The 12,253-nt window shown below is 40.1% G+C and overlaps 1 protein-coding gene across 6 annotated transcripts in view; it reads left to right on the forward strand.

The window, feature by feature from the left end:
• Window positions 1-12,253, forward strand: part of LOC109038178 (uncharacterized) — an 82,262-nt gene that overhangs the window by 63,763 nt on the left and 6,246 nt on the right. Inside the window, exon 6 of one of the 6 annotated variants that reach the window (XM_072304008.1) lies at window positions 185-6,804. The exons of the other annotated variants lie outside the window; for them this stretch is intronic. Coding sequence (XP_072160109.1) covers window positions 185-1,573 — 1,389 coding nt within the window. The 3' untranslated portion in view covers window positions 1,574-6,804. Of the gene's footprint in view, window positions 1-184; window positions 6,805-12,253 lie in introns of those variants that run through there. 6 annotated transcript variants of the gene reach the window in all.

A 12,253-nucleotide genomic window follows, 5' to 3' on the forward strand; every position in this document is an offset into this window, starting at 1 on the left:
TTAGATTTTTCCACTCATCCTGTCGGCAATAAATACAAGGACATAAACCCATCCATGGCGGAAGTTAACTTTGGCTAGGCATTTTTTTTTTTTTTTAAGAGTTATACCTACTGCATTTTTTGCAGCTGAAGTTTACCAGACAATGTATAACGACATAACGGTATAACGCATTGTTTTGTTACAGGGAAGATCAGGTGTAAATCATGGATCTGTCCACAACTATATCACAGAAAACGAAGGAATTTACAGAATGACTGTAAACATCCACAAATTGTCGTTACGAAAAGAACAAAAAGTGTCCAAAATGAAGGCCGTGGAAACCTTCACTTCAAACAAGGATACAAACAAGCTCCTTCATAAAACTACGGGTAAATTTGCCTCTAAGTGCAGTCCAAATCCGCCGAATAATACGAATTCGTCATCTCTTCGGGGGCATGTAGTTGATGGGCATACCAAAGATGAAACATTCTCCTGTGATATGTGCTCGGAGATTTTTAATTCCATCACATCTGTAAAAGAGCACCTCAGAATCTCACACAAGAACGAGCAGCAAATGTTCTTACGTAGACAGTGTCCCTCTACGTTCAAAATAAAGCATATATTATGCTTCGCGTGCACTCAATGTTCCCGTCAATTCCAATTTAAAAAAGACTTACAAATACACTTGAAGAGCGTTCATAATAATCAACAACCCTTTCCTTTTGCTCGATGCTCGATGGAATTTAAAGGAAAGAAAACACTACAGGTCCATACCCAATGCGTCCTCACGGAAGTTCGACCCTTCTCATGCAATCAATGCTCAAGAACATTCAATTTTAAAAGTAATTTAAAAACGCATGTACAATGTGTGCACGATGGGTCTCGCCCATTTTCGTGTCATCATTGCTCACGACAATGGAAAACTAAGAGTCAACTTAGAACACATCTTATTCGCGTACACAACCCCGATCAACCCTTTTCCTGCGATCAATGCTCCCGCACATTCAGTTGGAAGAATAATTTAAGAAGGCATGTATTAAGAGTGCACGGTGAAGACAGGCCCTTCGCGTGTGGTCAGTGCTCAAAATCATTTAAATCAAAGGGTGACCTTACCTACCACCTGAAGTGCGCACACAGCGCCAATCGACCGTTCTCCTGCAATCGGTGCTTCCGCACATTCAATTTGAAGAGTCATTTAAATAGGCACGTATTTATAGTGCACAGTGACGACCGGCCCTTCTCGTGTAGTCAGTGTTCAAAATCATTTAAATCAAAGGGTGACCTTACACAGCACCGAAAGGGCGTACACAGCGACGATCGACCCTACTCTTGTGGCCAGTGCTCAAAATCATTCAAATTAAAGGGTGACCTTACAAGACATTTAATGTGCGTACATAGCATCGATCGACCCTTCTCCTGCAATCAATGCTCACGGACATTCAGTTTGAAATGTTTATTAAAGAACCACGTGTCAACAGTGCATAGTGAAGAACGGCTCTTCTCATGTGGTCAGTGCTCAAAAGCATCTGAATCAAAGGATGACCTCAAAATGCATCTTAAGTGCGTACACAGCGCCGATCGACCCTTCTCCTGAGATCAATGCTCACGGAAATTCACTTTGAAATGCTCATTAAAGAACCACGTATCAACGGTTCACAGTGAACATCGGCCCTTCTCGTGTGGTCAGTGCTTCAATTCATTTAAATTTAAGGTCGACCCGACACAGCACCTAAAGGACGTACACAGCGACGATCGACCCTACTCTTCTTGTCAGTGCTCAAAATCATTCAAATTAAAGGAAAATCTTAAGACGCATCTGAAGTGCGCTCATAGCACCGATCGACCGTTCTCCTGCGATCAATGCCCCCACACATTCAGTAGGAAGAGTGCTTTAAGAAGCCATGTATTAAGAGGGCACGGTGAAGACCGGCCCTTTTCTTGTGACCAGTGCTCAAATGTATTCAAACCAAAGGGGTGAGCGTATATACAAGGCAACAAGAGTGCGCACACAGCTCCGATCGACCCTTCTCCTGCAATCAGTGCTCCCGCACATTCAATTTGAAGAGTAATTTAAATAGGCACGTATTAATAGTGCACAGTGACGACCGGCCCTTCTTGTGTGGTCAGTGCTCAATATCATTTAAATCAAAGGGTGACCTTACACAGCACCGAAAGGGCGTACACAGCGACGATCGACCCTACTCTTGTGGCCAGTGCTCAAAATCATTTAAATTAAAGGGTGTACTTTAGACGCATCTAAAATGCGTTAATAGCACCGATCGACCCTTCTCCTGCAAGTAAGAGTGCACAGTGAGGAACGAACGGCCCTTCCCATGTGATTAGTGTTCCTCCTTTTTTGCATCAGTTGTTTCATTAAGACGTCACACTCGACTCATAATGTTCACAACAAGAATCAGAAGTTTGCTTGAAGTTGGTGCACGAGAAAATATATAACAAAAGGAGTTATGGTCGTTGATTTAAAGCTCTGTAGAAAAAGGCGAAGAAAAACTTCTGAGTTTATAGCCTAAACATCGCACGAGTGCACGAATCATTTATTCAACGAAGAATAGACGCGAACAAAACCTGACCATGATCCCACGCAGGGGGGCCACAGCCACACACACTAGGGAAAAAGTTGGAACTACCAACCTAAGAATACAATATGCACATAGGTTACCAACTTTATAGAATTAGTATATGTTAGAATTGCTAATTAGCTGATTTCAACACACCCCCTCAATTCTAACATGGTCAATAGGTATATAAAAAAAATACAATTAATGAGAAAATTCATTGGGAGTTCTGAGAAATGAACTCGGAGAGAAAAAAAAATTAAGAACAAGGTATGTTCAGGAAATTTGAGTTAAAAAGTGAGTAATAAACAATTTACAATAAATGTAAGTAAGTAGCAAATTAATAGAGAAATTAAATCATTCCAAGCGCTGACCGAAAACGTTCAAATTTGGTCTTTGGGAACGCTTTTGTCATTATATCTGCTATCTGATTGGCAGTACAAACATGATGTAAGTTGACAATATTGTCAGCAACTAGGTCTTTCACAAAGTGATGACGAACGTCAATATGTTTTGAACGCTTAGTTTCCAGGTTTTTTGACATTGTTATGGCAGATTCATTATCTTCAAAAACAGATATTTTACTGGATTTCAGTTGAATGTCAGTCAACAGTTGTTGTAGGAATAAACATTCTGTAAGACACATGGAAATAGCTAAATATTCTGCTTCTGCAGAGGATAAAGTGACAGTAGGTTGTTTTTTAGATTTCCATGCGATAAGACAATTATTAATTTTCACAAAAAATCCTGTAACGCTTCGCCTATCATTTTTGTCAGGTGCGTAACTGGCATCAACAAACGCAGTTAAATCTTGCTTAAAATTTAATTTACCCTTCACATAGGCTGTTAAATTATACTTATCAGTGTGTTCAGTTTTGGTAAAAGTTAAACACAAATCTTTAGTTTTAGCAAGGTATCTTAAAACATTTTTAAGTTCAGCCCAATGTTTTTCAGTATAATTGTTCTGAAACTGACTGAAATATGATACTGCGTACCACAGATCGGGGCGTGACCCTATCATAATGTACATTAGAGAGCCAATAAGCTCACGGTATGGTAAATTAGGCGAGCATACGTTGTCTGGTTTATCTAGATCAAGTCCCAGAGTAATAGGGATGTCCCGGGGATTACAATTATCCATTTTAAACTTTTTAAGAACTTTCTCAATTAAGCTTTTCTGTGAAATAGAGATGGAATTTTTGGAAAATTCTATTTCAATCCCTAAACAATTGATTCTGTTGTCATTAGACAGATCCTTAATGTCAAATTTATGTTGTAATGATTTCTTGAGTTTTGAGGTTTCTTTAGGATTATTTGAAATAAACAAAATGTCATCAACCCACACTGAAAGATAAACGTGGTTGTTATAATATAAGCAAGGATCTTTTCTACTCCTAGTAAAACCTAAGCTAACTACATGGTTATGAAAATAGGAATACCATTGTTTAGAAGAACAGCGGAGTCCATTATAAAGCTTTCTTAAGCTCACAAACTGAGTTGGTGTCACGAGGGAGTCCTTCGGGAATTTCCATGAACACAGGTTTCTCTAGGTTGCTATTGAGAAATGCTGATTTGACATCAAGTTGATGTACTGAGTATCCTCTCTCCAGAGCTAAAGCCAGTAGCACTCGAACTGTGGTTAACCTTGCCACGGGGGCGCATGTATCATCAATATTATCCTGTTGTAAGAATCCTCGGGCAACAAGGCGAGCTTTCTTGATCTCCTGATCGTTGACAATTTTAGTAGAAAATACCCACCGCGAGTCGATGACCTCTTGATCTGATGGACGAGGTACAATCTTCCAAGTGCCATTATTAGAATGGTTATGCAGCTCGTCGTCGATGGCACGTTTCCACCCAGGGTCTGAAGAAATTGCTTCTCGATAGCTTGACGGGCAGGATAAGGTTGCCAAGTAATGTTGGTAATCTTCAAGATACTTTGGAACTGTTCGTACACGATCGCTAGCTCTCACATTCACTGCGTTATCAATGTTGACATTCACAGGGGGGTCATTATTTACGTTGAGAGGTGGATTGTCGGCATCATGAAGATGAACGATTTGTGGTATGATTTCAGCATTCACCGGTGCTGGCGCATCATTCAATTCATTATCAGGATCATCGTCACTCACAACAAGCATATATTTTTCAAGTGAATGGGAAGGCATAAAATAATCATCAGGAACAAGAACAAAGTCTCTGACTAATTTAACAATGTTTGTATCTTCATAATAAACTCGGTAGCCTTTAGTTGTCTCTCCATAACCAATAAACAAACCTTTCTGACTTTTTGAATCGAGTTTAAGTCTTTTCTGCTTAGGAACATGCGTCCAAACAGTGGAACCAAAAGGAGCGATAAGGTTAGTAACATTGTAAGGTTTCCCATACCAGAGTTCATAGGGGGTTACGTGTGGGACTGAGCTGGTTCCAGTGCGATTAAGAATGAAAACTGCTGTATTTGCTGCTTCAGCCCAAAGTTTCTTGCCCAAATTCTTCTTCTCCTTCTGAGTTTATAGCCTTAACATCGCACGAGTGCACGAATCATTTATTCAACGAAGAACAGACGCGAACAAAACCTGACCATGATCCCACGCAGGGGGGCCACACACACTAGGGAAAAAGTTGGAACTACCAACCTAAGAATACAATATGCACATAGGTTACCAACTGTATAGTATTACTATATGTTAGACTTGCTAATTAGCTGATTTCAACAAGCTCCTCTCCAGCGATGAACTACATACCCTTCCAGCTTAAGTTAATGCAGCTTTAAATGAATTGAATGCTTTTGCGGCTGTCTCTGTGCTTGGTTGGCACATGTCCTTTTTGGGCCCAGTCCTCATTGAAATCCTAATCAACGACAGAATTACGGTTTTAAATCGATGGCCGAAGTGCTAAACAGCGTATATCCATCTTCAACGTCGCAGACTCCCCATCATAATTTTTTCCCCCTTCGCAAAACTACGCAATGTGATTTCCCGAAAATCTCTCTTTTCTTTTTTTTCTCTGTTAATTGTTTCTTGTGTAAAAATTTTACGATGTGGAGTTGCACGACTTTTTTTTTTCAAAAAATGTAATGTGGGTGGAAAATTTTGAAACAAGACCGATACGAAATCTCGCACTTCGGCTGTTGATACATATGTATATTATGTCTATTCACAGCTCCTATCTACCCGTCGCGTGCGGTCAAAGCTCAGTAAAATTCCTAACGCATTGTATCATTTGTTGATAAAAATTAAACGATTCCACATGAATGGACGACCCTTCTTTTGTGAGCAATGCTTCACAAACTTAAAATTCAAATTGCATTCAGATTTAAAGGTGCACGTCTAGTCCGTCCACACCTCCAATTTGCTTTCCTTCTGCGATCAGCGCTGAAAGACAATCAAATCAAAACCCGATTTGCCGCACCATATTAAGTGCATCCATATTGGCTGTCGACCCTCTCCCTGGTGGTCATCCTTCTTGAAAATAGAACTCTCAGTTTGACTTTAAGAGATGTTTAATGCAATATGTTCACACCAGTCATCGATTCTTTTCAATTGATCTGTGCTTCAGAACATTCAAAACAAACTCTCGATGGCTCCCTAAGACAGGGTGAGAATTTAGCACTCTGATACGTGTTTCCTGATCAAAATTTCATGTAGAACACGATTCGCGCAACGAAAATTATTGAAATAACTCCGAACTAAAATATTCAATGGTTTTTGATGCACGTATACAAACCTCCCGCTCATGAAATAACTATAGTCTACGTGAATCGAATTGCGCTTTGAACGTTGACGTAACAGTCTGCGGCATGAAAATATGGCAATCTCAATCTCGGCGCTTCGGCTCCGCTCTTGCTCGTTGTTAACACTGTGAACACAAGAAAGCGGGTTTAGAAGCCAGTCAAAACCGTTGTAGTGCACAGGTTGATTCAAATTGACTTTCGTTTTTTCTCTGGGCGAGAAATTGAAATTTCTTGTAACCACATCTTATTGTTAGTTAGGAGTTGATTTTAGTAACTTTCGTTGCGCGAATCGTATCCTGGGTGAAAGTCTGGTTAAGAATCATGTGTCAAAAAGCCTAAATTCGTACTTTGTCTACACTGGTCTATTGGACTACAGTGTGCAAGTTTGAAACTACTATTTATGGCTTATTTCTCTAACAACACATGTGTCATTAGTTTCCCAGTGTCCCACCTATGCGAAAATAGAGTTCCATCTTCTTTAATGAAGCACGATTTTTTTAATCCTGCTTTTTTATTCGTAGCCCGTCTGCAGGGAAATAAACCTTAGTCACTGAAATGCACTGCACCTTTTCATTAGACCGTACATCATGTTCTGTACAACAAATATGTGTATAGAGGATTGTTTACCTACTAATTGCAGAGGCTCCTCTATATTAATTTCATTCCAGTAATATTAAAGTAAGTTAAATTTTTTTTGACATTGAAAATTGCCTATCTCTCGACTGATCGAAGTTTTGCAACCAAACCGTGTAAAAATATTGGTATTCCCATTTAGGTTAAAAGAATTGAAACTGTTTATCAATTTTTTTGGTGGGAAACATGTATCAGAATGCCTAAATTCGCACTTTGTCTAGCACAATACATTTGAAGGGCAGCAATGAAAACTTTCTTCATACCACGCGGTTTGCAAGAACTTACCCATAAAAAGTCTTTACCTCATCTCCTCGTGGTGAACCGTGTCAGGCACTCTTACCGTAATCTTGGATATCCATCACCTAATGGTATAAAATTTTTTTTCGATGAGACGCTTGGTGCTAGAAGGGCACATTTCTTTCGCGGCCTGCTTTTTTCACGAAGGGAAAATAAGAGCCTGCATTGAATAGCAGAAAGCATGACCACATGATCTTTGCGCGCTTTTTCCAGCCAATGGGCCACCTGACGACCATTTACTCTTCTTATGTAAGAGGACACGGGGATTTGGATCAATGTATTTTTTTCGACTTCGGCCTAATAGGAGAAAAAATTGAAATTACAGAAATCAAGATCCTCCATATTTCTGGAGTTAGTGGAACATATAATACATACACAGAAACGCCAAATCGTCGAGAAACTAGTTGTTGACATATTTTTGCCAAAACATCGGCTGAGCTAAAAAAAAAAGTATGCTTAGAACTAGAAAAAATGGTCGTCACGCAGTGAATCGAGTCAATGGGCCTGTTGCAAACTTTTGCTAGAGCAAAAATAAGAGTTGTTTCTTACAGATAATGTCTCAGAAATTACGATAAGCGCATCGGCAAACTCTGAAATGCACTCAAAACTTCACAATCTGCGTAAGAAATTTGCGTTTTTTTGAGCTTCCCGCTTCAAAAAGGATACTACGGCCTACGGCATACGTGAACATTTCGTTAGAGGAGTCGTTCCATCGTCGGCAATATTCATCATGGTCGACGCCAATCCGCCAACACACGTGAAACGGGACGAGATAACACCTGACCAGGATAAGACCAGATAACAATCGGTGTGTTTACGTTCATATTTTCCTCGCCCGCCTTGATTGACCTTGATCTCTCCTCGAATTACTCGCGGAACTGCGGAAGCGTCGGCCATGATGAATATTGCCGACGATGGAACGGCTCCTCTAACGAAATGTTCACCTGTGCCGTAGTATCCTTTTTGAAGCGAGAAGCTCAAAAAAACGCAAATTTCTTACGCAGATTGTGAAGTCATGAGTGCACTTCAGACTTTGCCGATGCGCTCATCGTAATTTTTGAGACTTTATCTATAAGGAACAACTCTTATTTTTGTTCTAGTAAAAGCTTGCAACAGGCCCATTCGAGAGGTCGGACCTACAATTTTTAACTAAAACTGCAAATTTTCACGTTTATTTCCGCACATTTTAAACTTTAAGGGGTGTTTCTGGAAGCAAAGCTTACGAGGGAACCAACGAAACTTTTGGAACCTGAAAACTTCGTTTAGACGGTTTTATAAGCGTTCAAAGTTTCCAAATTTTATCCGACCTCTCCTATTGACTCGATCTATTGTGCATCGGGTGTCTAATTGGCTGGGGGAAAGAGCGCGGGAAGATCAAGTGGTCTCGCTCTTCTGCTATTCAATGCGGGCTTTTCTTTCCTCGTTGTGTTTCAGATTCTCCGCTACTACCTAATTAATACTAAAGAAACTGAAAGCGTACATACCATTGAAATTCTTACTGACTATTTCAAATGAATATACTAAGTACTATAGAAAAAAGTTCCAGAAAATCATTTCTTAAATTTTTCCCTAACACAAGGCAGTAGCGGCGGAGATTCTAAAAAAAACCGTAACTAAGAAGAGTGCCCTTCCTACACCAAGCGCCTAAATTATTATTTACAAATATATGTATGGATCGTCTTCTACTAAAAAGTTACACATTAGAAGGAGGAACACCCCAGACAAAAAGTGGAAAACATGTAGGAAACAAATGCGAAAATCCCCCCGGAGGCCGTCCGAGAATACGTCGAAATACACAATACATTGTCCCTCGAGAAACACACGATGGATGCTAACATTCTCTGCCCGACCGGCAACAGCAAGTTGCCAAAACGTCGCACATGCACTGTAACGAAACATTGGATTGCCCGAGGTTCCGAGGAGGAGGTTGGAGGGAAGGGATTGAAGCGGAAATGTTAAGGTGCTCAATCCCCCAAGATTTGTGGTTTGAAACAGAGCAGTGGAGGTTAGGAGTCGTAGAGCGCGAGGGTGTGTTGTAAAGCGACTTATACGTATGTATGTAAGTAAAGTATACCTCATATCGTAATTTTTTAGGGGAAAAATAAAATCAACATTGATAAGGGGTAAGAGGGTAAAAATAGGGCCGCGAAGCGGCCCATTGATGGCGCGGAGCGCCTTCAGGGGGTTGGGCCGCGTAGCGGCCAGGGGGCGTAGCCCCCTAGTATCACTTACGGGGTTAAGTGCCGGCTCTACAGACGCTGGCGACGCGAATCTCCCACGCGGTGAACTTTGCGTCGGACACTGTAGTACGCTGGGTACACAAAAAAACCCTGCACTTTTTGATTGGAAATTGCCGCTTTCAGGGATCATTCTTATGGTCATAAGAAGCCCTTTTAGAAGGGGAAGCACTCTGGGGTCCGTGCAGGAACCAAGATGGCGGCCGTTAAAGATGGCCGCCGAGCGTTTTTTCAGCGCGCTATATCTCGGAAACTTCGTGTCCGATTTTCGTTTTCTTGGTCTCGTTTTGAAGCTAAAATGCTTCTCCAGAAGTCTACCTCATAAATTTTTTCGCCCTAGGCACACATAAACGGTCATTAAGACAATTTTGAAATTTTGAAATTTCACCCAATTTTCAAGAGCGTATAATTATTTAACAGGCGAGAAAATGGCGTTTTTGCCTTAAGTAACGGCGATGGGAAATTATCTGACGTTTAATTTGATACCAAAACAATTTTTTTGCGTCAAAAAATGCACCCGCTAGAGCAATTTAAGTGAGCGTCGTGGTACGCGGTGCGCGGTGAAAACGGCGGAATACGGGCAATTAACGCGCTACGCAAGTCATACGCGCGCTATATCTCGGCACATTCTCGTCCGATTTTCATTATTTTGGGCTTGTTTAGAAGCTATGTTGAAAGTCAACGAGTGTTACGGATATACTTGCGTTTTTCCTCCGACTTTTCCGGGTATTTTCCAAATGAATAGAAAATGTTCAAATTGCCAAAATTTACAACGACGAATAATTTTCAATAGGGTGGAGAAACAAACCTCCTCTCGTGTTTTGTAGAAAGATCATTTTCTGACGTTTAAAATGATACCACAACCATTTTTGTGCGATGATAAATAAATCCATGAGCTCAATTTGAGGCGCACCCCCGTGGCAAGCACTTTCCGTTGGTAGGCGTTTTGACCCGATTCGTCGCCGCGCCGCGCCTTATGCAACCGAAGTGGACGCGACTTTGCGTGACTTCCCGGATTCCAAGACAGATTCTTGATAAATTGCGATGTACAGAGGGTTATCTCACTTCCCATAAAACTTAATTTGTTTATCAAGATGAATTTTCATCGGTATAGTTGGTATGTACGGAGGGGAAAAGGGACAGAAATTCGTAAAAATCAACATGAAAGCGTATTCTCTTTTGGCCTTAGGGTATTTGTTGTCTGGTATAAGACGTGATATGAAATGGTTTGAAAGATATACTAGCCTTTTTCGATGGGGTTATTTTATGATAATCTCTGGCACAAAACGGAGCCTTTAATAACGGAGGTATGGCAAAGAATATTTGTGCATCATCAGATCGAATAAATTGCACCGATTGCAATGATTTATAAAGATAATGACAAGTAATTGAATGTTTTTCTGAAATTTTTTCTGAGTATTTAAATTTTTTCTGATTTTAATTTGAAGTTTCTACTTATAACCATGACCGTAGTTGGAGCAGGGGGCATGGATGGCTTGACTCCCCTAGAATCGAAATTAGTATCATCTTGCCCTCCCCAGCAGTGCTGTTCGGCGGAAAAGAACTTTCGTCATAGATTCGTCTCTGCCACATACAGTGGCCCATGAATCCTCTGTTTTTTTTCAAATTGAATAAATATTAAGTTGAAATTATTAATTTTGTTCCATTAAAATTATTCAATTACTTCATATCGACCATTAAATCAGAAAGTGAGACATAATCGTAAATATTGTAAATGACATTTATCTTCTTTATGGCACACAGGCTGTAATGAAAACCCCTTGCTCATTCAGTTGGTATATTCTTCTTCTTTCATTATTCGATTGCATATTTCAAAGGGTTCAAAATGGAATTGTATTTTTTCTAAAATTGTGTATTTTTGAGAAGATGAAAAAGTTAATTCGTTCATAGAGTCGTGCTAATTAGCATATTCTACTTTGTATAGACTTTTACTGATGAAATAAGATTGTTCTGGCATTTCTCCTAATTTTTTCCTGCGATTTTTCACAAACAAGAGAGGTCAACGAGGACTAAATAAATAGAACATCTTTGAAACGAAGAATGCGGAAGTAATTTATGCCGAGAATACGTAAAACACCGTTATTATTGTACGGAAATCAACAAAAAAGTGTCCTCACGGAGACCTCGAAATTCGTCCGATTATAGCTGAAATTACAACAAATTTCAGGGAGAGGCTTTTTGAACTGTACGGTGAAGGAGGGGGGAGGGGTTTCAACGCTTCCATCACTCTTCGGTGGTGGGGGGGCCGAAATAACCTGACCTTGCCTATGCTGATGATATTTTCTTTCAGTTTACTCTTCTATTTTTGTGAGAGTTTGAAGAATCAGTCAGCTTGACTATCATCTCAATTGTACACTCAGAACCTAATGTTTGTTTTCTTTTCCTATTTCTTAATCCATAAATTATGGACGTAGCGGCCCTTTTGTAAGGTTGGAAGATTCCCTGGTGTTCTCTCTCTTCCAGAGATATGATTCCTTTTGCTACCCACGAGTATTTCAATTTGGCCATTTCTAAAAGACAGGCAATAACAGAGGCAGATAAATTGCTTCACCAACATCTTCCTCCTTTTCCCGACTTCCAATAATTTCAAATTTCTTACTTCGGAAATTTAAAAAATTCTTGTTCCTCAAATTAAAAAAAAATTCGCTAGGGGTGGGGGGACTAACGTGGAGATGTGAATTTTTCGATCGAAATTCACTACCATGCGGAGCGCAAATCATATAATGATTTTTGCTGAAGAGTTTTGTAGCTCAAATAAAAATTTCCCTCAAGACCTTTAC

The sequence above is a fragment of the Bemisia tabaci genome, chromosome 9 (assembly GCF_918797505.1).
Source record: "Bemisia tabaci chromosome 9, PGI_BMITA_v3".
NCBI classification, from domain to species: Eukaryota; Metazoa; Arthropoda; class Insecta; order Hemiptera; family Aleyrodidae; genus Bemisia; species Bemisia tabaci.